Raw genomic sequence first — 26,460 nt, 5'->3', positions numbered from 1 at the left:
TCTGGCTTACCTTTTGGTAGCAGCTTCTTTTACTTTTCTTCCCATTGGTAATCTGGGCAGCTGGGACCTTGTTCACTACTTGTCTAGGTCACATTATCTCTACAATCAATTCTATAAGAGAAGACATTTGTGAAAACCACATGTTGTGTGGTGTACTCGTGTAATTCTAGCACTTGGTAAGTGGAGACAGGAAAAGCAGGAATTCAAAGTCAGCTGTTGTGGGGTATTGGCACACTATGTGAAGATGTAATGCTGTGATTGGTGTAATAAAGAGCTAGGCAGCAGGTATAGGAGGGACTTGTGGGCAGAGAGAAAGGAAGAGGAGGATGAATTGAGGCATGACAAGGAACCTGCTACAGCTACCCTGGGGGTACACAGTGAATATGAAGCCAGTGTGGGCTGTATGGGCACCTGTCTGAAAATAACAGCATCAGCAACAATTGCTGTCCTTTTAAAAAATGGCTGCTGCCTTTTAAGCCACAGCTGTCTGAATCAGCCACTGCAGCTCTGCGGCCACCAGCAGCGGGCAGGCCGCAGGGGCCGAGCCGGGGAATCTGTTCTTCCGGCTCCAGCTCTCGCAAAGCTACGCCGGGAACTTAACTAAACCTCTGTCCCGCTAAAGAAGTCCGGATTTAAAGTGGAATTCTGCTCTTCAGAGGCTGAATAGCAAGTAGCTCACCCCCTGTCCTTGCTCCCATCCTCTAAAAAGCCCCTGTGCTTCTCCTCGCCCCGCCTCCTAAACCCTTTCTCACCTGGCTCCTCCCTACCACTTCCTGTCAGCCAGCTGCTGACTCAGCCTCCTGACTGCAGGTGAATTTTTTAATCAAACACATTTTTGCATCATTAAACAAATGTTCCAGAGCATAAAGAAAAGTAACACACCTTGAAATAATATTCTATAACAAACAACAAAGCTGGAAGATGGAAAATACATATGGAATGATAGATAACTGCAATGTGACATACATGAAACACCAGAAAAACAAAACAAAACAAAACAAACAAACAAAACAAACAAACAAAACCCAAAAAACCCACCCTTTTCTCAGGAAGTGGAAAGGTCAGTAACAAGTCTAGCTTTTCTGTTGAAGTTTATCCCCCACCATAATAAAGATTGTAATTGTTCATTGTCTTTTAACATGATTAGCTGTGAACACACCTGTTTTGTCATGTTCAGTGCTAGACTGGCCTTCCTTGTCATATGTGGTGTTCATGTGAGCCTTCTTCTGCTCCTGATGAAGAGGTAGGATGAATCCATGGGATGCTCTGGTCCCTCTGGCATGGTTAGGTGCAGTGACTATTAGTAAGTATGAAAGAACAGACATTAATGGGGTCTGTTGGCCCCTTTGTGAACATATGGCCAGAGATCTAGCAGAATTGTTATGTACCGCTTTCTTGGGATGCCACCGAGGAAGTAATTATTTATTAAGAAAAGGGGGTTTTATTAAATGTTAGATTGTTTCTACTTTTAAAATTTGTATTTTCTTTATAGGTTATTCTCATTTGACAGTTGTTTTTAAGCTATGGATTCCCTGCATTTGCCTTCCCTAGCAGTTGTATAGACCCAGTGTACCTCCCTCGCTACGTGCCTTTCAGTGAAGTCCATTTGTGGTAATGGTCTCTTCTCTAATCACACAGTATCTTCTCATTTGAAAACATAGTTTTACTTCTTGTTTTCTTTCTTTCCCTATTTGTTAAAAGACTAGGAGATTGCCCCAGACTACTGCAGTGTATAATACTTGTAAATTTACCATACTCTTGTTCAGACATTCATTGCCTTGAATCATGGTAGATTTCATTCATTTCACCTAATTCACTTAACTGGTGAATTAGAAGTTGTTCATTGACTGTTTATAATTAGAAAGGGGTAGGGATCAGGGACTTATAAAACAGGTACCAAATATAAAACTGTAGTAGGAACACCTTGGATTCTCAGTTTTCCACAAATGTTTTCTAACACTTTTTGCTGTATGGTTGTAGTGAGTTGACTCTGGAGACATTATTTTGTATGCATGCTAATGCAAAATGCTAAGAGTCTTTTGATACTTCAGAGCCTACTCCCAATGACATACTTCCTTCAGCAAAGCCACACCTCCTAATGCTCCCCAAGTAGCCACTAGTGGCAGGTGGGGTGGGATGGAGGGAGACCGATCAAGTATTCAAATGCCTAAGACTTATGGTTGGTCATCTCTTCAAATCACCACATTCCACTTCCTGACCCTCATAAAATGCATTCAGTTCAATTTCAAAATTCTATGTAGTCTTTCCCCTTGTATTAATTTTGGTGAGCTACTAGAAGATGGTCAAAATGAAACTATTTCTGTTAGAAAGACTCACAGGATTTGGAAGTGTAGCTCTGTTGGTGGAATGCTTTCCTTTCATTCATGAAGTCCTATGTACAATGCCCAGCACTGCATAAGTCAGTGTGATGGTGCACACCTAATAACCTCAGCACTCAGGAGATAGAGGCAGGAGGATAGCAGTTGAAGGTCATCCTCAACTGGTTAGTAAATTTGAGGCCAGCCTGGGCTATATGAGATCTTGTCTCAAAGAAGCAGAGGGTTGGAGAATTCCTGCCATCTACAAAAGAATGATTTCAAATTCTCTGTTCACATCCTAACTTACTTTACATTGTCCTTTCTTTTATAGTGCTTTAATTAGCAACATGCATTAATTTTCAGAATAACATGCCCAGGATGATTTGAGTTCATATGTATATCAATGGACTCTTGACTGTGTATTTCAAATAAATTAACCATCATAGCAACCACAGATTTTTTGTTTTCATCTCTTTTTATGGTTTTCGTGTCCTCTTGACCATCTAAAACCAACCCCCCCCCCCCTTTTCCATCTCAGTTAACTAATAAAATATTCTGTGAGCTTTTTCTGGGGAAAGGCAAACAAATTCCTATTCACCCCAGGTAGGGAAACAATGGCAGACCAAAGTAAGGATTCTGTCAGAGTCTGACTTAGCAAACTAGTGAGTTTATTGGGGTTATTTACAGGAGTATGGGTGCTGGGTAGCTTACAGGAGCATGGATAACTACAGTAACTTCGTCACCAAAAGCCCACCACAGCTGAGTGACAACTAATGGAAGCTGCAGTGCTGGAGGTGCATGCCAGGTCAGAGAGTCTCCTGGAGACAACTCTCTCCCGGGAATTATTTACTACTTTTATAATGTTTGAGAGTGACCTTGTGAATTTTGTTAGTTTCATGTACTTCCTGATATTTGAAGGTTGCTTATTACTTCTTCCTACTGGAGCCACATGAGCTTTCCTGTTCCCCTCAAGAATAAATTGCTACACAGTATTCCATCTCTTTCTCTAGCTCTTAGATTCTTTCTATCTCCTCTTCTATAACAATCAAAGCATTGGAGGGAGTGAGAGAGATCCCTATCAGTTACTAAGCATTGGGCTTCTGTGCCACAGCAACATCACTTGTTCTCAGGAGCTTCACCAATGGTTTATGCATGTCTCAAATATACCTAATCTATATAAGGAAGGTTTTGTCCATTAATAATTCTTTGGGTGCAAACACAAATATTTAGAAACAACTTGATGCACATTGCATTCATTCAACAAAACAACAGCAGTTCCTTCTCTACTGGGGTCCTATGACCCCTCCCCATTCAGAGCCTTTCACCCTGGCGTAAGTACTGGGTAGGAGTTCTTCCTGTGGAATAGGCCTAAAATTCAGTCAGAAAGCTGATTGTCGTACTCATAGTAATCATGACATTATTTTACCCATAGGTGCATCCTGCCTGGCATTTTGATAATATAGCCTTTTTTTTTTCTAATTCCTTGATTATTTCTGTAATTTTATTACAGCCCCTAGGCAGTCATATTTTTTGATATCCCAGCTTTACTTTAGGTAGCAACTTTACAGAGGTTCTGTTTCTTCTAGCCTGTGTTTTGTAGTTCTTATAGATTGGATAAGAAAACAGACGAGCCAGGCGGTGGTGGTGGTACATGCCTTTAATCCCAGCACTTGGGAGGCAGAGACAGACAGATCTCTGTGAATTTGAGACTAGCCTGGTCTACAGAGTGAGTTCCAGGACTGCTAGAGCTGTTACACAGAAATACTCAGTCTTGAAAAAAAAGCACTGATTTGAAAATGCTTTGAAAGGCTGATGCTATAATGTTGCACACGTGCTGGACTAGGCAGTGTACCATGTATTTACTGTGTTCCTGCTGATTCTCAGTGCTCTCAGAGGTAGCTAATATTATATTGTTAGAGAGGCTTTTATCAGTAGCCAAATACAAATAAGGTATTAGGGTATTTTTTAATTTCAGGATTAAAAATGTTTTTCTTTATACTTTAAAATTTTCACACAGTATATTTGGATCATATTCACCCTCAGCTTCTTCTCCTAACCCCTCTCAGGTTAACCCCCACCTCCTTATCCCCCCCCCAAAGTTCATGTTGTGTTTTTTGTTGTTGTTGCTGTTTTGCAGTAGTCCATGACTCCAGTTTGTGCTGCCTATAAATATACTCCCGGTGGCGGTGCCATTCACTGGAGCACAGTCAGCCTACAGGAGCCATATCCTCAGAGAAGACTAACTCCCCTCCCCTAGAAGCCATTCAGCTGTCCATAGTTCTCATTTACAGGTTCAGGCTCAAAATTCAGTCTCACTCCATGCTACAGTGCTGACTAGCTTAACTTCGTGCAGATCTTGTGCACCTAACTAGAGCTGCTGAGTTCATGAGTACAGTAATCTTGTCATATTGAAAAAACAGTTTTGTCTTTAGCCTATGGCTCTTTTTTTTTTTCCTTTAGTTTTAAGAGACAGGGTTTCTCTGTGTAGCTTTGCACCTTTTCCTGAAACTCACTTGGTAGTCCAGGCTGGCCTCGAACTCACAGAGATCCGCCTGGCTCCCGAGTGCTGAGATTAAAGGCGTGTGCCACCATCGCCCGGCAGCCTATGGCTCTTAAAAATCTTCCTAGTATTGCTTTTGAGAAAGTCCCTAAGTAATTGTTTCTGGCAGTTACTCAAACTATTTCATGGATGATGTGATATTTTGGTTAAGTGCTCCAACATTTATGGAAAATATTGCCCTAGCAGCATAGAAGTGACCTTTTTTGAACCATTCATCAAACTGCAAAACAGTATTTTTTGTAAAATGAGTGTTTCTGGTACTCATATTCTTGGGCTCAAATTAGGAGCTTGCCTCCACCACATAACTTGACAGACCTTATCCCATCATCTTTTTCTCTCTCAGGTAAGTGGAATTGAGACTGCTTTATTTTATTCTACAGAGGCATTCTTTATCTGTTTCCCCTAGAACTCCTGCCCAGAAGACAAGACTATGCTGTCCCTTCCCTACAGCTGTAATCACCAGTGCTGATACCTATCACAGTGTCATAAACCTGTTTAGTCACCAAGGAAACTGTGGTGTTCAGGGCATGATAATAGTTAACATAAAATAACTTGTTTATCCCCTATGGTATTTGGTGCTGTGGATATTGAGAAACTATCTTGTTTGGAATATTGTTAGTACTTCTTATAACAGTCTTCCAGAAATGAACAGTTGATAACAGTGTGGGCCATCCTGTGTTTTTAATGTACATTTTAATGATGGAATGTGCTCTACTACTTGTGGTTTTGTTTTTTTGTTTTTTGGGTTTTTTTTTTTCCCCGAGACAGGGTTTCTCTGTGTAGCTTTGCACCTTTCCTGGAACTCACTCTGTAAGACCAGGCTGGCCTCGAACTCACAGAGATCCGCCTGGCTCTGCCTCCTGAGTGCTGGGATTAAAGGTGTGTGCCACCACTGCCCAGCTACTTGTGTATTTTTATAATTATTTTCCCTTTATGAGCTCTCAGGATGTCTGTATGCTCTAAAGTAACCCCTGAGTGTCTGTTACTTTCTGCTCCTGATAGGTAGTTCTGCATGTCTAGTGTGATGTGGAGCAGATATTGTAGCTACAAGACCAGGAACCTGTGCAGCTGACTACCTGGACTTGAGCTGGGTGACCAGTGCTCAATAAATTAGCTGGTCATGAAGCCCTGGATAGTGCCTTCTGTCAGCAAGATATAGGTCAGATGGTAGTTTTGCAGTGTTTAATATAAACCCCCTAATACAAGCACAAGTTTTTAACACCTTTGAAAATAGGTCCAAAAATACACCTTTGGCCACTGTATTCTGTACATATACCAGTTTTCCTTTTGTTTCTAAAAACCCTGATTTTCTAGCCACTGTTTGGCTGCCTTGCCCTTGAGAAATATCTAAACTAAAATGACTTTCATTGATCCAAACTTCTTTTTATGTTCACCATTGAAAAACGCCTACTTTTCATTAAAGATGCATGTGCTGTGCCAGAGTCAATATGCTTACTCTTTAGTCAGTGCTTATCTTAGAAGTTTGTCTTTTGACCTCCATTTTTTCTCACACTATGACCAGGAGCAGCTTGACATTGCACATGCTCATGTCCTTCCCTAACTGTTTCCCTCCTGTCCTCAAGTGAGACAGGTACAAACTGTGAGAAGCAGTCATCCTGAACAGTGCCCTGACCAGTTGGTGGGGCTGCTCAGTGTGGAAACCTATACTGCAGCACTTAGCCAGTAGAAGGGATGGGAAGATTGAGACCAAGAAAACAAATGAATGAAGCAAAAGTGAGAGAGGAAGAAGGGGAAACGGAAATGAAACTATTTAACTTAGAACTTGGCTTTTGGTCTTTTTGCTGTTAATCTACAGTGGTTGAGAGACTAATACTGAATGTTATTTGCAGGTCTATTTTCATTATCCCACTTAACTAATTTTTTATTTTAAAAATTAAACAGTAATATAAAAAGATAAAATATAACATTACCAATAACACATGTTAATCTTTGCCTTTATGCCTTGATGTGTGTTTAATTGTGAAGATTTGAAATTCCCCCACTTTCCTCTGAGTCACAGCCTTCTTTGTCCCTCCTCAGAGACATCACCCTCTGTGTCTTTTTTGTGCCCTCTACTGTGTTTTCACTTCCTTCCAGCTAAGCTCCCCTCCTTCCCCTTCCCTTTTTGTTGTTACCAAGATCAGCTTTTAACTCGGGATTCTATCGACTTAGTCTCCCAAATAGCTAGGGTTACAGATGACATCTACCACACCCAACATGAGAACTCTGCAAAGACTTTGACTGTTATTGGGAATATTTTGTGTGTCCACTCTACTCCAGCCACTTGAGCTTATGAGGTGAACCACACACATGGTAGGCAAATATTCTATAATTGAGATAACACTCCCAGTTCTTGGCACTTTTACATTGGTACATAGTCCATAATTATTATTGCATTGATTTGCCTTAGTTTATCTTCTAATTCTCTCAGATGTTCACTGGAGCAGGTGACATGATCGGTTTCATAGATGAGAAAATGGAGGAGTTGAAATCTATGTAATTTGGCCAATTCTATAAGAAAGGCACTACTGGAATCCAGATCAAATTCTACCCTTTTTGGTTTTTCAAGACAGGGTTTCTCTGTGTAGCTTTACGACTTTCCTGGAACTCACTTGATAGCCCAGGCTGGCCTCGAACTCACAGAGATCCACCTGGCTCTGCCTCCTGAGTGCTGGGATTAAAGGCGTGCACCACCACCGCCAGCCAAATTCTACCCTTTTAAATCTATACCCCAAACACCCCAAAGTCCACGAACATCCCTGTATTAGTTTTCTTTTCTGACACTGGTACACAGTTTCTGACAGGAGCAGTTGAGGCAGGTATAGATTTTTGTTCACAAAATGTGTAGAACGCTTCTAAATATGTGTCGTCCTCCCCCCACCCCCTTCTGTCTTCAACTTGTAGGCAGAAAATCTGGTGTATTAACTGTGAAGATTCTAGAGCTACATGAGGAATGCACCATGCAAGTTGCAGTGTGTGAGCAGCTGGCAGGGCCACCAGCCAGCCCTCCCAGGGGAAGAGCTCCTGGACTCGGGGCCTGCCTGAAGGTTCTCTTTACCAGAGAGACTGCAGACCACCTGAGGGGGCATCCCCAGGACATCATTTACATCTTCCCTCCTTGGTGAGTACAGCAAACCGAGTCCAACAGTCAACTGTGCATCTGCCTCCTAAGGGGAAAACAGTTTTACTAGGAAAACTTCTGTGATTTTGTTAGAGAAATGCTAAGGGAGGAAAGCCAGGATGCAGTATGGATCTTATATGACTGAAGTACTGAATTCTGTACTTTTGGAACCAGAGATTCTATAATTTGGACTTAGGGAGTAGGAAAAACAACCACTTGAGGGTTCTTGTCCAAGAGGTATGTTGTATGATCTATGATCTGGCCATTTTTGTTTTTATTCTTCTTGGGAAAATAGGTGTAGTAGGAGATCTCATGTGAAAATAGATTAATACAGATTAACTTGTCATTTTCTTGGTAGTCATTTAAGAGGGAAATATAAACAAATCGGATTAATATAATCCGTTATGTTTTATTATAAGTATATAATAATATAATTATATAATAAATATAATGGAATCTGTTACTATAAGAACGTAAATATAAAAAGAACGAATTAACTATACATAATATAGTTTGAACTCCAGAAGCATAAATAATCATTACTGGACCAAAATTTACCAGCAATTCTAATGTTTGCTTTCTTTTGCTTGGGAGATTAGTTTTTACTGTGAAAAAAAAAAACAATTTTATTACTTTTGATGGATATTCGTAAAAAGTTTTACCTATGAAATTCTTAAGATTCTTGGATTTGAGATTGGCTACAGATGTTAAACATTGGGCTTACCTTCCATAGGAGGTCTTTTAGAGCTTCATGGCCAGGGATTATTGCTTAGTCTGTTCAAGCTTCCTTATGAAAATGCTACATTTTCTTGTTAAACAATAAAAATTAATTTCTCCCAATTATGGATGATGATAGTCAAGGTCAAGGTACCAACAAGATAGATTTCCTCTGAATCTCTCCTTGGCTGTTGGAACATAACCCACTGGTTGTCATCTTTCGGGATCTTTCCTCTGTGTGTCCACTCCTGGTTTCTGTCTATGCACAGATTTCTCATCCTTTTAAGGATCTGTCAGATTCAATTGAGCCCACCCCACAGGCCTCACTTTAATTTAACTACCTCCTAGTGCTCTGGCCTAGGGCTTCAACACAGGAGTTTTGTAGGGACTTGGTTTAGCCCTTACTCCTACTGTGAGAGTGAACATGTTTTCTGCTGAGTAGTTTTAATTCTGTGGCCAGGTAAGTCAACTGATTTTCTGTCTTTATATGGCCCAACGTATCATAAATAGCAGTGTCCTGTGGAGCTTCTTGAACTGTATTATATATTGTTATATAGAGACTTAGAATTTTAAAAAAACATTTTAAAAATTACACATGTGCATGTGTGTGTGTGTGTGTGTGTGTGTGTGTGTGTGTGTGTGTGTGTGACTATTTGGGGAGTGTGTGTGCGGGAGTGCAGTTTCCCTCAGAGGCCAGAAAAGGCGATCAGATTCCTGAGAGCTGGAGTCATAGGCAGTTGTGAGCCACTCTACCCCAGTGCTGGGAATCCAGCTTGGGTTCTCTGTAAGAGCATAAGTAAGCATTCTTAACCCCTTGAGCCATCTTTCCACCCTCTACAACTGTAATGGTCTCCTTCTATTGCATTGAGAAATTTCCTTGATGAGGGGTCAAGACTACACTTACCTGTGGGTATAAAGGCAGATGTTTATAGATTATTGTTATAATGCACGTAATTCAGGTAGAAATATACTACTGCACACATAGGGATTTAATGCCATCCTGGTTCATATGCTTCATTGCTGGGTAGGACTGTAGGTTACTTCCCTCCTTTGGAAACTTGATGCTGCCTTTCTGTTGCCATAAAAGCTAGTCCCCAAGGAGGAGGCTTTCAGGTCAGTTCCATCTCAGGAGGCTCTGAGCACTGTTTCTGAACTGCATATTATCTTCATTAATCAGGACGTACCTTCTACCTCTGGGAGGGAACCAAAGGCAACAGCAATAGGCTATATGTTTTGGGCGTTTCTTTGACAGTCTTAGCCAGCAACTCCAAATAGGGCTTCTCATGTCTAGTGTTGGGATTTTTTTTTTGTTAGAGGATCCGCTGATGAAAAAAGTTCATTTTATATATATAATTATATATATATATATATATATATATATATATATATATATATGTGTGTGTGTGTGTGTGTGTGTGTGTGTGCATACACACACACACACACACACACACATAGACACAGACACACACACACACACACACACACACTGGATTATAGTATAGCATGATTCCTTGTAGATTTTTCAGCCATCCATATTGTTATTTTACCTCCCTCTTTCTCCTGTATTTACCTTCTTCCCCTTCCTTAATGAATCCCCCCCTTTCCCATTTCCCTGATCAGATTACTTGTGTCCTGTTAATCCCCTCTCTGTTACTTCCCAGCCCCCCATCCTGGCAATGGTCCTGTTTACTTTCCTGGTTTCTGTAGTTGCTATAGGCTATGTTACTCACATCTGAATATTTGGAGCTAGGAACAGCCAATAAAAGAGAATATGTAAGGTTTTTCTAGGTCTGGGTTACCTCATTCAATATGATCTTTTCTGGTTCCATCTATTTCTTCCAATTTCATGATTTCACTATTCATTACAGTTGAATAATATTTCATTGTGTAGATGTGCCATGATTTCATTATCCATTTGTTGGTTTTCTCTATTTTCTCTCTGTTGAGATTAGACCAGTAATGAACATGGCTGAGTTGTTACCTGTGGAGTAGATACCATGTCCTTTGGGTACATGCCAATGAGTGGAATAGCAGAGAAATGGTAGTTTTATTTTTAGCTTTTGGAGAATTCTCCACACTGATTTCCATGGTGGCTGCCTGATTTTGCAATCCCATCAACACTGAATGAGTGGGTCCCTTTTTCTCTGCATTCCCTTCAGCATTTGCTGTTGGTTGTTGCACTGATCTTTGCCTTTCTGACTGGGATAAGATCAAATCTCAAAATTGTTTTGGTTTACATTTCTCTAAATGCTAGGTATATGAACATTTTTTTGAGATGTTTCTTAGCCATTCTTTTTTTTTTTTTTCCTTTTGAGAATCCTCTATTCAGGTCCCAGACCTATTTTTTCATGGGTCATTTTTTAAAAGCTCATTGTATATTCTATGGGTCATTGCTGTGGGATGTTAATGTATGTCCTGTGGGAGCCCTTCTTGGGTTCCTTGTGGCGTTACCCAGCAGGTTTGCATAGAGGATGATTAGGACCATGGGCCTGAGTGCAGGTGTCTGAGATGGTCTGCACTTGGCTGTGCTGGGGGATGGTCTGTATGTCAAGTTGCTCTGATTGGTCAATAAATAAAACCTGATTGGTCGTGGCTAGGCAGGAAGTATAGGCGGGACTAACAGAGAGGAGAAATAAAAGAACAGGAAGGCAGAAGGAGACGCTGCCAGCCACTGCCAGGACAAGCAGCATGTGAAGATGCTGGTAAGCCACGAGCCGCATGGCAAGGTATAGATTTGTAGAAATGCGTTACTTTAAGATATAGGAACAGTTAACAGGAGGCCTGCCACGGCCATACAGTTTGTAAGCAATATAAGTCTCTGTGTTTGCTTGGTTGGGTCTGAGTGGCTGTGGGACTGGCGGGTGACAGAGATTTGTCCTGACTGTGGGCAAGGCAGGAAAACTCTAGCTACAGGTCATTTTTTAAAAGTTCTTTGTATGTTCTGGATACTAACCCTCTGTCAGATGTATGGTGCTGTCAAAGACTCTCTTCCACTCTGTGACCTCTCTTTTCATCCAATTGATTGTATCATTTACTGCCTAGAAGCTGTTTAGTTTTATGAGGTCCTACTTGTTAATTGTTGGCCTTAGTTCTTGGGCAAATGGAGTCCTATTCAGGAAGCCCTTTACTACCCCTGTGTCATGTAGGGCACTGCCTATGTTTTCTTTTAGCAGTTGTAGCATTTTAGGTTTCATATTTAGGCCTTTGATCCAGTTGGAATTAATTTTTGTATAAAGTTATAGATACTAGTTGTCTTAGTTAGGGTTTCTATTACTGTGAAGAGACACTGTGACCACTGCAACTCTTATAAAGAAAACATTTAATTGGAATGGCTCGCTTACAGTTCAGTCCATTATCATAGCAGGACACAGCAGCAGGCAGGCAGACATGGTGTTGGAGAAGTAGCTGAGAGTTCTGCATGTTGTGCAGGCAACCGGAAGTGATCTGAGACACTGGATGTGACTTGAACATATATGAGACCTCAAAACTCGACCTCAGAGTGATACACTGTCTCCAACAAGGCCACACCTACTCCAACAAGGCTACTTCCTAATAGTGCCACTCCCTTTAGGGACCATTTTCTTTCAAACCACCACCCCAGTCTAATTTCATTCTTCTACACATGCTATCTTTTTCTCCATCGTATGTTAATTGTGGGCAGCAGAGAGATGGATTTTGCTTCTTGATCCATTCAGTCAATCTTTGTATTTTATTTTAAAAATTGAAGCCTTGATATTTAAAGTTACTACTGAAGTGTGTGTTGTAGTTATCATGTTATTGAATTTTTGTGTTTTCAGTTGTATTTGGGATTTTAGTAGTTACGGTCTCATATTCCTTTCCAAAGTCTCTCTGTTATGTTCATCTATCTTGTCAGCCCAAAATAATGCTTCATGTACTTTTCCTTAGGTTCAGTTTCTTGGATATAATTTTTTAAAGGATTTTTATGTCATGGAAAAATTTTGTTCCTCTTTCAATTATGGCAGACAGGTTTTCTGGGTAGTATTAGTAAGTAGTTAATATTGGTATTAGTATAGTTAGTAGTTTGATATTAGCGTAGGATGGTTGACATCATCTTTTAGGACTTGGAATGCATTGCTCCTGGGTCTTCTGGCTTCCCAAGTGTCCACTGAGAAACCAGCAGTTATTCTGATGGCTTTCCCTTTATACGTCACCTGTGTTTTGTTTTGATTTTTCCCTCTCTTGTACTTTCTTTGTTCTATATAGTTAGTGTTTTAAATATAATATGTTGTGGGGATTTTCTTTTTTGGTTTTGTCTATTTGGTGTTTTCTTGTGATTCTTATATCTGTATGTGTGTGTCTTTCTTTAGTTTGGCATAGTTTTCTTTATGACCTTGTTGAAGTTCTGCTTCTATGCCATTGACTTGGGGTTCTTCTTTCTCATCCGTTCCTATACTTTTGAAGATTGGAATTTTTCATGATGTCACACATGTCCTTTTTGTTCCTTTCCTGTGCTTCATTTTTTTTTATATGTTCTGAGGAATAACTTCTGGATATACCGTGTTGAAAATTACTGTTGTTTAGGCCTTGGAACACATTATCACATGTCCTCCTGGCCTTAAAACCCTTCCTGCTATCATTTTTGTGGCTTTGCCGTTCAGGCATTTTCAGGCTTTTTCTTGCAGCTTTCACGATTCTCTGCTTTGTGTGTTTGGAACCAGCAATATAACTTCAGGAGTTTATTTTCTAGTTATAAATGATTAAGCTTCTGCATTATTCCCACAACTAAATGTTCTTGTCTTTTCCAATATTTGGAAACTTTTTATTTCTCTGAATCTGTTTTCTCTACTTTTAGCCTACTCATCTATTCCTTTGTCTAAAGTGTCCCAAAGGTTCTAGATAACCCGCCTTCCCTCGATCCCTCCTCCCTCCTCCCTCCCTCCCTCTCTCCCTCCATTCCTCTATCGCTACCTGAGTGTGATAATTCATCAGCTTGTCTTCAGTATATTTGTTCGTTCTTCTGCTTGATTTAGTCCTTTGGTGGGTCTTTAAAGTAAGGTTTTGTTGTGTTTGATTTTTGACTTACTGAGCAAGACATTTGTTATTTCTGTTTGTTTATTTTTGCAATTTATTGAAATCTTTTATGCCCTGTGTCTTACTTAGGGTTTCTATTGCTGTGAAGAGACACCATGACCATGGTAATCCTTATAAAGGAATACATTTAATTGGGTCTGGGTTATAGTTTCTGAGGTCTAGTATATTATCATCATGGTGGGATATGGCGGCATGCAGGCAGACATGGTGCTCGAGAAGGAGCTGAGAGTTCTACATCTTGATCTGCAGGCTGCAGAAGAGACCAGTGTACTAGGTGTAGGTTGAGCATATGTAAGACCACAAAGCCTGCCTCCATGGTGACACGCTGTGGTGATATTGTGTTCCCCAAAATATTGTGTACCCTAATAAACTTATCTGGGGTCAGAGAACAGAACAGCCACTAGATATAGAGGCCAGAAAATGGTTTTTGCACACTCCTTTAATCCAATCATTTGGGAGGCATGGATCTCTGTGAGTTCAAGGCCACACTGGAAACAGCCAGGCATGGTAACAAGAGCCTTTAATCCCAGGAAATAATGGCAGAAAGCAGAAAGGTATATAAGGTGTGAAAACCAGGAACTAGAAGCTTTTGGCTGGTTAAGCTTTTAGGCTTTTGAGCAACAGTTCAGCTGAGATTCATTCTAGATGAGGACTGAGAGGCTTCCAGTGTGAGGAAACAGGATCAGCTAAGGAATTGGTGAGGTGAGGAAGCTGTGGCTTATTCTGCTTCTCTGATCTTCCAGCATTCACCCCAATACCTGGCTCTGGGTTTGTTTTTATTAATAAGAACTTTTATGATTCTTGCTACATCTATCGCCCAACGTTTGTGGGGTGAATTCCCGAAAAAGCTGCTTTCCTGTGGCCTTGCAGGCCCCAGCTCAGACCCGAGCTACACATTGCCAGTTGTGGTGATGCATGCTGGTAGGATTTACTGAAGGAGGCAGAGGCAGGAGGATCCCGAGTTTGAGGCCAGCCTAGGAGGCTTGCTAAGGAGAAGCTTCGGCGAGCCACAAACGGTGGTGGGACTATGGAGGCAGTGGCTGCTGCTCCAAGGTGCAGGCTGCTTCTCATGTTGGTCACTGTGGTGATGCTGCTACCTGGGATGAAGGGTTTACTGCTGCTGGTTCAGAGAAGAATTGACAGGACCATCGTGTTACAAGAAAGCATCAGCAAAAGTCAGTTTGGAAAGTTTGGCAAGACAAATGGTGGGGAGAAATTGTTGTGAAGATACTCTCTTCTAGGGAAGAACATTCATGGTTCTGAGAGACAGACATTTATCAGACTGTGATTGCTCCAAACCACAGAGGAGGCAAAACAAAAAACAAAAACAACAACAACAAAACTGTCTTCAGGGAACCATGACCACACCTAACAGCAACTTTGAAATCTTCAAAGGGATAACGGGATCCCACAAAGATATTCCACATGGTCTGTGGTAAAGCCATTAAGTTGATTAACACCATGGAAAGATCGGCTTTGGACTACAAACTGCTCAGGATAATTTCGAGATGGTTCGCTGAGATGATCCAGATTCACAGACTACTTGAACAAGGACTTGAAACAAGTCCTGCATTTTTTCATTATGCAGCAACTGGACAAATGATACAGGGCTTGACAATTAACCCCAAAATTTTCCTTTTAGGATCTCCTAAAGACATCTTCACCTCTAGAAAGCAGGAAGTAATTTTAACAAAACGACACCCATATTCCCAAGAGGTGGGGTGGGTGTTTTTTGGTCGTTTAATGGCTTATGGATAATTGTCATTGTTTAAGGTGGTTGGTTACAAGTTGTTAATTGTTAATGGTCAGGAAAAAAGCTGAATAAGGAGATTAGATTCAGAGTTTTTGTTTAAAAAATAAAAGAAAAAAAGAGAATATAGTTATGAGGTAGATCATTGAATCCACTTTGAGAAAAAAGATAAAGAAATAATAGGATAAATGGGTAGATCATTGAATCTACTCTAAAAAGAAAAAGAAGATATAAAAATGACAAAAGGTAGAAAATATGGATATAATAAGATAAAAAGGGAAATTATTGAATCTACTTTTTAAAAAGGAATTGCTTGTTTTACATAGGATAAGTAATAAAAATTTTTTGTCTGAGTTTATCAGATGTTACTGGACTGGACATTGTTAATATATATTAATGGAGTTTTTCATCTGAATCTGTCAAATGTTACTGGACTGGACATTGTTAATATATATTAATGGAGTTTTTCATCTGAATCTGTCAAATATTAATGGACTAAACATTGTTAATGTAATTCTTGACTGTATATATTGTATATACTCTTTGGATATAGTTTTTCTTGTATTAGTTATAAGCTTTTTTTAATTTTAGACAAAAAAGGGGAAATGTGGTGATATTGTGTTCCCCAAAATATTGTGTACCCTGATAAACTTATCTGGGGGTCAGAGAACAGAACAGCCACTAGATATAGAGGCCAGGAAATGGTGGTGCACACGCCTTTAATCCTATCACTTGGGAGGCAGAGATCCATCCGGATCTCTGTGAGTTTAAAGCCACACTGGAAACATCTAGGCATGGTGACTCACGCCTTTAATCCCAAGAGTTGAGCCTTTAATCCCAAGAAGTGAGGGCAGAAAGCAGAAAGGGATATAAGGAGTGAAAACCAGGAACTAGATGGGTTAAGCTTTCTGGCTTTAGAGATTCATTCTGGATAAGGACTCAGAGGCTTCCAGTCTGAGGAAACAAGATCAGATGAGGAATTGGTGAGGTGAGGTAGCTGTGGCTTATTCTGCTTCTTTGATCTTCCAGCATTCACCCCAATACCTGGCTCCGGGTTTTGTTTTTATTAATAAGACCTGTTAAGATTCATGCTACAACATGCTTCTTCTAACAAAAGCCACACCTCCTTGTAAAGATTGTCACTCAAATTTATTTAATAAAATGCTGATTGGCCAGTAGCCAGGCATGAAGGTAGGGTGAACAAGCTTAAGAATGCTGGGAAGAGGAAGGGTGGAGTCAGGAGTTGCCAACCAGATGCAGAGGAAGCCAGATGAGAATATCAAACTGAGAAAAGGTACCAAGCCATGTGGCTAAACATAGATAAGAATTATGGATTAATTTAAGTGTAAGAGCTTGTCAGTAATAAGCCTGAGCTAGTGGCCAAGCAGTTATAATTAATATAAGCTTCTGTGTGGAAATTTGGGAAGTGGCAGCTGGGTATTTGGTAGTTGTTGGTGGAACAGAAACTTCCTCCTATACCTCCTAATATTGTCATTCCCTATGGGCTAAGCATTCAAACACATGAGTCTATGGGGACATATCTCTTCAAACCATCACACCCTGTACTGTTACTTTTGATTCAGCTATTTATGTCTTCATTGAATTCACTGCTGAGTTTAAAAATTAGCCTTGGGAATTTTTTTTCTCCATCCTCCTCTTTCAACTTTAGGAGTTAGGACCTTTTAAGGGAGTCATGTTATGTTACCTTACTTTTTGAGTACTTCTGGTACTGTGTTGCCTAACTTTTGCTGTAAATATCGCTTCCACTTTGATACAATGGTCTCATTGAATAGCTATTTCAGAGGGATTGGTGTCCAGTACCATTCAGAGAAGGTATAATAAGACACCATAACAACAGCATGAGGAAAAACACGCATAACATATTATGATTTTTAACCTTCATTGTTAGTTTGACTTGATTTGGACATGTTTGCATACATCTGATTGTATCTATGGGGATCTTCCTAGACAGGTTTAACAGAGAAGGGGAGACTCACCCACAGTGTCCCTGGCACCATTTCATGATGAGTGAGACTGTTGGTGCAGTGTGACCAGCCACCTCCATATCTGCATCAATGCCTTCATGCCTCCATGATGGGCTAGACCCTCAAACTGTGAACCAGAACAAACCCTTCCGTCCTTAAATTGTTTCAGGTCACAGCACCAAGAAAATTGACTAATACAGAAAATGCAATTAGAAAAAAACACTGTATCAATCTAAAAATTATTCACCAATAAGTTATAAGTAATAAAATGGTGAAACAAAATGAGAGGCAGGAAAAGGAAAGCAAGGCAGCAGGAAAGGAAAAAATTGGGTGACTGAAAAATGAAATACAGAAAGAACAAGAATTTAAAAATATTAAGTTAAGATGATTTTAAAGGTCAATAAATTAGATAAAAATAAAGAAAAATAACTCGAAAGTATAGCTGTAGAACTTTCATTGGAAAAGCTTCTTTGCAGGTTTTCTCATACTGGGATCTGCCAGGTTGCATGGTATCTGGGGTTGATTGTCATTTCTCTCTGTTTCCACCGGACAGTTGATGTCTAGTACTGGAATCTACCAGGAAAAACCTTCTTTTCAGGTTTTCTAGTACTGGAATCTGCAAGGTTGCATGGATCTGGGGTCAATTGTCATTTCTCTTTGTTCCCACCAGAAAGTTGTTGATGTCTGAGAGCTGAGAGCAGGGCAGTGAATGGTATGTTGTCAGTAACAGGACTACACTTTCTTTAGAAATGTCACAGATATGCTTATTTGCTAATCTCCATGAGTTTCACATCCTGAGGGTCTTCCTGTGTGTACTTCTCAATCTGTATACTGTGAGGTGCTGTGAATTGCTTTCTCTAAATGTGAGGACCAAACAGATTATTGAATTCTTCCCTAGCTTTGTTAAGTCATATAAAGTCATAGGAACTGAGCAGTCCACAGTCTTCTGACTTATCCCTAGAAATAAAATTTAGCCTTTGAAAAGGGAACTGCAGAAACTGAGCAGTCTGTTGCCTTCAGGTTGCACATTCTCCAATGCAGTATCAGCAGTAATTTTAGGTCAGGAGTCTGGTTCAAAGACATCAAAGTTAGTTACCAAACACTGTCCTATCAATAGCTCAAGCTCTCCACAAAATAAAACTTAGAAAGTTTTCCTCTTCCCATGATGATCTTTTGTGTCCATTTCCCACTCTTTACACTGACATGGTATCTATCCCAAGGATCCTGGATTGTGACTGATCCATGTTTTCTGAGCCCACTCTGAAATAATCGGCCTCTTCTTGCAATGGAGCCCTGGGTAAGGCAAATGCTGCAGTGAATTGAGCCAACAATTCAGGAGGAGCCTCTTTCATACTAAACTTTCCCATGGAGATTTCTCTGTGGCAGTGACGGCCAGTGTCCTATTATTGGGGCCACGTTTACTGATACGATGCTTGCAGTGTCAGGGTCTACTCTCTCATAAGGCAACCAAAATTGTCTGTCAGACAAGGCTGTTGTTTCTGGAACATAGGTAAAATTGGCAGTTAGTGATAAAAGATGAAAATTAGCATTGTTGCATGTTCCTTGACAACAAGTATTGTTTAAGGAGTCTCTTTTAGGCTAAAATGAAAAGATAACAACATCTTGAAACCAAAAAAAAAAAAATAATAGTATTAATGGTTTTGGGTTTTTTTTGTTTGTTTGTTTGTTTTGTTGTTGTTTTTGGTTTGGTTTTTTTGAGACAGGATTTCTCTGTGTAGCCCTGGCTGTCCTGGAACTCTCTTTGTAGACCAGGCTGGCCTCAAACTCAAAGAGATCTGCCTGCCTCTGCCTCCTGAATGCTGGAATTAAAGGTGTTGTGCTACCACTGCCCAGCATTAGACAGTACTGATAAAGATAGATATAGATAAATATAAAAACCATTTTTCTTGCAGTTTTGGTATTATTTATAATTTTTGTCATGTATTATTATGCAAATGCTCTCTATATTAATGATAAATTTATGTTAATAGGTATATAATGTATAAAGAGTAATCTGTGACAACAACATGAAGTAAGGAGGGATAGAGATGATACTTGCATACCATTGAAATTTGCTCAGTATTAGCCAAAACAAGTACTTAGAAGTTCAGGATTTTGATTCAAATCCCAAAGATAAATATTAAGAAAAGGACTAAAGGCCATGAGCTGGCTCAGCAAGTAAAAGTGCTTTGTGTGTAAGCTTGACAACCTACTTTGACGCTTTCCTCATCCAATATGTCCTGATTACAGCTTCCCTTTCCTTTACTCCTTCCAGTTCTTCTCCACCTACTCTCCCTGAATCCACTCCCTCCCTATTTCTCATTAGAAAAGAACAGGCCTCTAAAAGATAACAACCATATATAACAAAATAAAATATAATAAGGTAAAGCAAAAACCATTGCGTTGAGGCTGGACAAGGCAAACCAACAAAAAGAAAAGAGCCCCGAGAGAAGGCACAAGAATTGGAGACCTGCTTGTTCCCACACTTAGGAGTCCCATTAAAATACTAAAACTGAAGGTTATAATATATACTCAGGTGAGCTGTTGTAAACACATGCACACCCTATGTTTGCGGCTTCAGTCTCTGTGAGTTCATTGATGGCTGAGCAAGGCATCATGGGCATAGCAGAATATCATTAGGAGTCATTTTATCACCTTTTTATTTTGTTTTGCTTTGTTTTTACCCTAAGGTCTCTGGTTCTTTGTCACCAAGCAGTGTTGGGTATGGATTTCATCTCATGGACTGGACCTTAAGTCAAATCAGACACATCAGTTAGCTACTCCCACAAACTTTGTGCCATTGTTGCCCTAGCATATTTTGCAGCAGGACAGCATTGTAGATCAAAGTTTTTGTGGTTGGGTCGGTGTATGCATTTCTCTTTTGGTACATCCTGTACTAGGATGTAGGAGTCAAGGCTCTATGTAGGCACCAGCTCAACCTTTCCATGTTTAGTGAGTTGTGTGGATGTTGTCTTCTGCAATGAGTCTTGCTGTCAGATTGTGGAGAGCAGCCTATTGCCTTAGTACCAGCCTGGGTTGTTTGGGGATTTCCATGAGACTCCTTTGGGCAACAGCGCAGTTGAATGTAACCCAATCCTGATAATGGGAGTTTCATTTGGTGGCAAGAGTTGGCCAGCTGGGACTCTGTCTCCCTTATTATTTTGAGACTTGATTTGGATCACTTTCATATATTTTAGGAAGTTTCCACTGCACTAGGTTTCCATACTACCCCTCCAATGCCCCTCAATTTTAATTGGAGAGAAATGACTTTAATAAGTTATCTGACGTCTGCCTGCATGCCATGGCATGCATGTGTACACGCTCCACACATTCACACACACTAATAATAAGAAGAAGAAATTTTTCAGAAAGAAAAAAGAAAGTAATACAGTGAAAAAGAACAAAAGACTTTAAAGATTTTACAAAAATAAAAATAAACAATAATAAATAACTGAAGAACAAAAAAGAATATAGGACATATAGCAAACTACAAATAGATAAAATAACAGAGTAAACTCTTTATAAATGATTACATTAAATGTGGATGAATTAAACTGAACTTTTAATATTTTTATTTATTCTTTGAGAGTTTCACATACTATATTTTGATCATATTCTTTCCTTTCTCCTCATTCCTTCAAGGTCCTGCCCTACCTTCTTCCCCACCAAGCTTCATGGTTTTTCTCTTACTTAACAAACAAACATGGAGTGTATTTTATGTTCTCTCACTCCTACTGAGCATGGAGGCTGCCCTAGGTTGTAGTGGTTATACCCAGTGTCTCTCCAATGAAGAAAACAGATTTTCCCTCTTTTCAATAGCTATCAGTTGTGACTAGCTTGTTGACTGCCCCCTCCTCCTCTTGCCTCCTTGCACAGTCTTTGTGAGTTCCCATGTCCATCTGGCCTATTACATTTGAAAAGCACTGTTTCCTTGAAGTTGTTCACTTTGGGCTTTTATAATCTTTCCACTCTCTTCCACATAGATCCTTCAGACAGACAGACAGAGAGAAAGCGACAGAGACAGGCAGAGACAGGGAGAGAGACAGAAACAGACAGACAAAGACAGGGAGAGAGAGAGGAGTTATGATACAGACATTCTATCTAGGGCTGAATATTCCAGCAGCTGTTTTTCTCTGTATTAAGTTGTAGGTTTCATGGTTAATTACCATCTATTGTAAGAAACTGCTTCTCTACCGAGGGTTGAATGCTGTATTGATCTTTGGGTATAGAAAAATGTCATTTGGAGCAAGTTTTTTGCTATGTTCCTTTAGCAAAACAATTGTAGCAGGTTTCCCCCTAAGGCCCATGAACTCTCCAGCCTGAGGGTTTTTAGCCTAGTTGACAGTGTGAGTTATGGTTTTCATATTGTGGAGCAGATTTGAAATCCAATCAAAAAGTAATTGGTTACTCCCATAACATTCTTGGTAGTATTGCACAAGTGCATACTTTGCAGGCAGGTTGTCACTATGGTTTGCAGGTTCATAGCTGGATGTGATTGATGATGACTTTTCTCCTCTAGGAGCATGTGTGCACTTCCTTAGTAAGAGTGGTGATTTCAGTTAAGATTCAGCTAGTTTTCTCCATGTTCTATGATGTAAATATGTGGTGTCTTCAGTAATAGGATCTTACCATCAAATTGTGGAGAACCCAAAATACTGACAATAGCCTGTAATGTGGTGGTGATGGTGATGGTGGTGGTGGTGGTGGTGGTGGTGGTGGTGGTGGTGGTGGTGCTGCTGCTGCTGCTGCTGCTGCTGCTGCTGCAGCTGCTGCTACTAGAAGACCCAATTGGCCAACAACTCAAAAACATGTAACTCCTGCCTGGTACTGGAGCTTTTATTTGGTAGCATATCATATCTAGTTGGGAAATCTCTACACCCCATTGTTTAAATGGTAGCTCAATTTAAATTCTGTTCATCTATGCATGTATTTTAGGAAGCTTCTTCAGTGGCAGTTTTCTGTATGGCTTTTAAAAGAGGTCTTTAGTGTTAATTATCTATTTCCTGTTTTCCATTCCCATACCTGTTTTCTCTTCTTTATCTGTTGATAACACTATATTGTATTTCCCTTTTCTTGGAAGAGCACCTCCTACCCTCCAATTCATTACTAGTTACCTAGCCTCTATGGGCATTCTAAATGAAACCTTCATATCTAAAGCTTAAAAACTAACATCCAGAATATAAGAGAAAACATGTAATACTTGTCTTTCTAGGGGTGGATCATCAGACTCAGCATGATTACTTCTAACCATCTACCTTCAAATTTCATAATTCTATTTTTCTTAAGAGCTGAATAATGTATTAATATATCACATTTTCATTATCCATCAGTTAATGGACATCTAGGTAGTTTCCTTTTCCTGGCTATTGTGAATAGAGCAGCTATGAAAAATGGATGAGCAGTTATTTCAGTAGTAAGATATAGAGTCCTTTGGGTATATGCTCAAGAGTAGTATAAGCTATACTTATCATATGGTAGACCTTATTTCTAGCTTTCTACCCCTCACCCCTCTTGGAATCTGCACTGATTTAAATAGTGTCCATACCCTTAACACTTTCACCCGCAATGAATAAGTATTTCCTTTTCCCTGCATCCTTGAATATCTGCTGTATTTTTTTTTTCAAAATTATTGTTAATCTTGCCCATTTTGACTGGGTAGACTAAAATCTCAAAGTAGTTTTATTTTGCATGTCTCTGATGGCTAAGTATGTTTTAAAAATGTTTCTCAGCCCTTTGCTTTTCATCTTTCATTTCTGTTTATTTTCTGTGCCTCATGTTTTAACTGGACTTGTTTTCTTGCTATTCAGATTGTTTTAGTTCTTTGATAGTCTATATACTAACCCTTTATCAAATGTGTGTGTATGTACATACATTTATATATACATGTATATGCTATCCATATATATGCAAGTCTGTGTGTGTATAATTTATTAAGTTTTACAGTGATCCTTTTGGAGTTGAGTTTCATTCAGGGTGAGAGAGGGACTCTAGTTTCATTCTTTGACATGAAGCTGCCCAGTTTGATCATCATCATCTATTGAAGATGCTGTCTTTCTCTAGTTTGTACTTTTGGTTTTTTTGTCAGAAATTAGGTGTTGGAAGGTGTATGGACTTAGATCTGGGTCTTCAGTTCTATTCTGTTAACCACCGTGTCTGTTTTTATGCCAATACCATGCTGTTTATATTACTAAAGGTCTGTAGTGCAACTTGAAATCTGGTGTTGTAATACCTCTAGCATTTCTTTTGTTTTCAGGATTGGTTTAGCTATCCTGGGATTGTGTTTTGTTTGTTTTGTTTTCCATAGGAAGTTTCAGATTATTTTTTCAAATTTTTTCAGTATTTTGTTGTGGATTTTGATTGGGATTACATTGAATCTGTAGATTGCTTTTGTAGGTGGGCCATTTTCACAATATTAATTCTGCTCATCCATGAGTTTGTGTGTGTGGGGTCTTAATTTTTAGATGTTTTCCTTTTTTTTTTTTAATGCCATGTCCTTGAGTTCATATTATACAAGTATTTCACTTCCTTATTTGGGTGTTATTCCAAAAAAAAAAAATTTTTTTTGAGGCTGTTGTGAAGGTTATTTTTTCTTATTTCTCCTCTGTATGTATGCCATTTGTATAGAAGAAGGCTACTGATTTTTGTGTATTAATTTTACATCCTGCTATTTTGCTGAAAGTGTTTAGAAGTTTCCTGAAGAGTCTTTAGGATCTTTTGTACCTAAAATCATATCACCTGCAAATACATATGCTTTGACTCCTTCACTTTCCTACTCAACCCCCCTTGGTTTCCTTCAGTTTTCTTATCCTTCTAGCTATGACTTCAAGTACTATATTGGATACATATGGAAAGAGTAGATATCTTTATCTTGTTCCTAATTTTAGTGGAAATGCTATATGTTACATATTTTGTTGACTGTGGGCTTGTTGTAAATTGCCTTTTATGACCCTTGAATCTATAATCTCTCCAGGACTTTTATCATGAAGGAGTATTAGATTTTGTCAAAGACTTTTTTGCATCTAATGAGATGACCATATGGTTTCTGTCTGTTTATGTGATGGACTACATTTATTGATTAATGTATGTTGAACCATTCTGCATCTCTGGGATAAAGCTGACTTGATGGTGGATGATCTTTTTGATGTATTCTTGAAATTCAGTTTGTATTATTTCATTGAGAAATTTTGTGTTCAAAAGAGATAGTGGTCTATAATTTTCTTTTTTTAAAAAATTTTTATTTTATAATTTAATTTAATTTTACATATCAGCCATGGATTCGCTTGTTCTCCCCCCTCCCACCTCCTTCTCCCACCTTCCCCCCAGCCCACCCCCTATTCCCATCTCCTCCAGGGCAAAGACTCCCCTGAGGATTGAGTTCAACCTGGTAGATTCAGTCCAGGCAGGTCCAGTCCCCTCCTCTCAGGCTGAGGCAAGTGTCCCTGTATAAGCCCCTGGTTCCAAACAGCCAGCACTTGCACTGAGCACAGGTCCTGGTCTCACTGCCTGGATGCCTCCCAAACAGATCAAGCTAATCAACTGTCTCTTATCCAGAGGGCCTGATCCAGTTGGGGGCTCCTCAGCTATTGGTTCATAGTTCATGTGTTTCCATTTGTTTGGCTATTTGTCCCTGTGCTTTTTCCAATCTTGGTCTCAACAATTCTCGCTCATACAAACCCTCCTCTTTCTCGCCAATTGGACTCCTGGAGCTCCACCTGGGGCCTGGCTGTGGATCTCTGCATCCGGTTTCCTCAGTCATTGGATGAGATTTCTAGCTTGACAATTAGGGTGTTTGGCTATCCTATCCCCAGAGTAGGTCAGTTCGGGCTGTCTCTCGACCATTGCCAGTAGTCTATTGTGGAAGTATCTTTGTGGATTTCTGTGGACCTCTCTAGCACTTTGCTTCTTCCTGTTCTCATGTGGTCTTCATTTATCATGGTCTCTTATTCCTTGTGCTCCCTCTCTGTTCTTGATCCAGCTGGGATCTCCCGCTCCCCTAAGCTCTCTTTCCCTCAACGCTTGCCCTTCATTACCCCCACTCACGTCCAGGTTGTTCATGTAGATCTCATCCATTTCTCTGCCAGCGGGCGATCCCTGTGTCTTTCTTGGTGCCCTGTTTTCTAGGTAGCCTGGAGTTGTGAGTAGCAGTCTAGTCATCTTTGTTTTACATCTAGTATCCTTCTATGAGTGAGTACATACCATGTTTGTCTTTCTGAGTCTGGGTTACCTCACTCAGGATGATTTTTTTCTAGATCCATCCATTTGCCTGCAAACCTAATTTTCTTTTTTGTTACATCTTTGTTTGGTTTTGATATCAGGGTAATGCTTCATAATAAGCATTTGGAAATATTCATTCATTTTCTGTTTTATGAATTTGAGGAGTGTAGATGTTAGTACTCTTTTGAAGATCTGGTAGAATTTTGTGCTGAGTTCATCTGGCCCTGGGCTTTTTCTAGTTGGGAGATTTTAAATTACTCATTCTATCTCAGTAGGGCTATAGGTTGTTTTAAATTATTTACTTCATCTTGATTTATCTTTAGTAGGATATATGTGTGTGTGTGTGTGTGTGTGTGTGTGTGTGTGTATCCATCCATCAGTTTCTCTTAGGTTTTCTAGGTTGTTTGAATATAGATTTTTAAAGTAATATCCTTATAATTCTCTGGATGTTCTATGTCTGTTGCAATGCCCCCTTTTTCATCCCTAATTTTATTAATTGGGATTCTCATTAATTTGGCTAAATTTGTCACTTGTGTACTTTTTTTTCCCAAAGAATCAACTCTTTGTTTTAGTTGTCATTGTTTCTGTTTCATTAAAGTCAGTCTTTAGTTTGATTACTTCATTCCCTCTACTCTTTGGTGGATATTGTTTCTTCTTGTTTTCCTAAAGCTTTTTAGTGTATTGTTACAGTATTAATAGATCTCTTCAGGTTTTTGATGAAGGCATTTAGTGCTATGAATGTT

General features: G+C 39.6%; 1 protein-coding gene across 12 annotated transcripts in view; it reads left to right on the top strand.

Moving 5' to 3' along the window:
• Spidr (scaffold protein involved in DNA repair) overlaps positions 1-26,460 on the top strand; it is a 277,612-nt gene that overhangs the window by 101,671 nt on the left and 149,481 nt on the right. For 9 of the 12 annotated variants that reach the window (XR_013043623.1, XR_013043622.1, XM_015990343.3 and 6 more), the window contains one exon: positions 7,783-7,999. The exons of 2 other annotated variants lie outside the window; for them this stretch is intronic. Coding sequence is in view for 7 of the 10 variants with exons in the window: in XM_015990343.3 (XP_015845829.1) it covers positions 7,783-7,999 (217 nt within the window). In the remaining 3 variants the exon portion in view is untranslated. Of the gene's footprint in view, positions 1-7,782; positions 8,000-26,460 lie in introns of those variants that run through there. One more of the 12 variants, XM_076548370.1, reaches the window with a different exon arrangement.

This window comes from Peromyscus maniculatus, chromosome 12, assembly GCF_049852395.1.
Source record: "Peromyscus maniculatus bairdii isolate BWxNUB_F1_BW_parent chromosome 12, HU_Pman_BW_mat_3.1, whole genome shotgun sequence".
NCBI lineage: Eukaryota > Metazoa > Chordata > Mammalia > Rodentia > Cricetidae > Peromyscus > Peromyscus maniculatus.
Note: the sequence above shows the minus strand (reverse complement) of the source record. Positions and strands in the feature narration are given on the sequence as shown.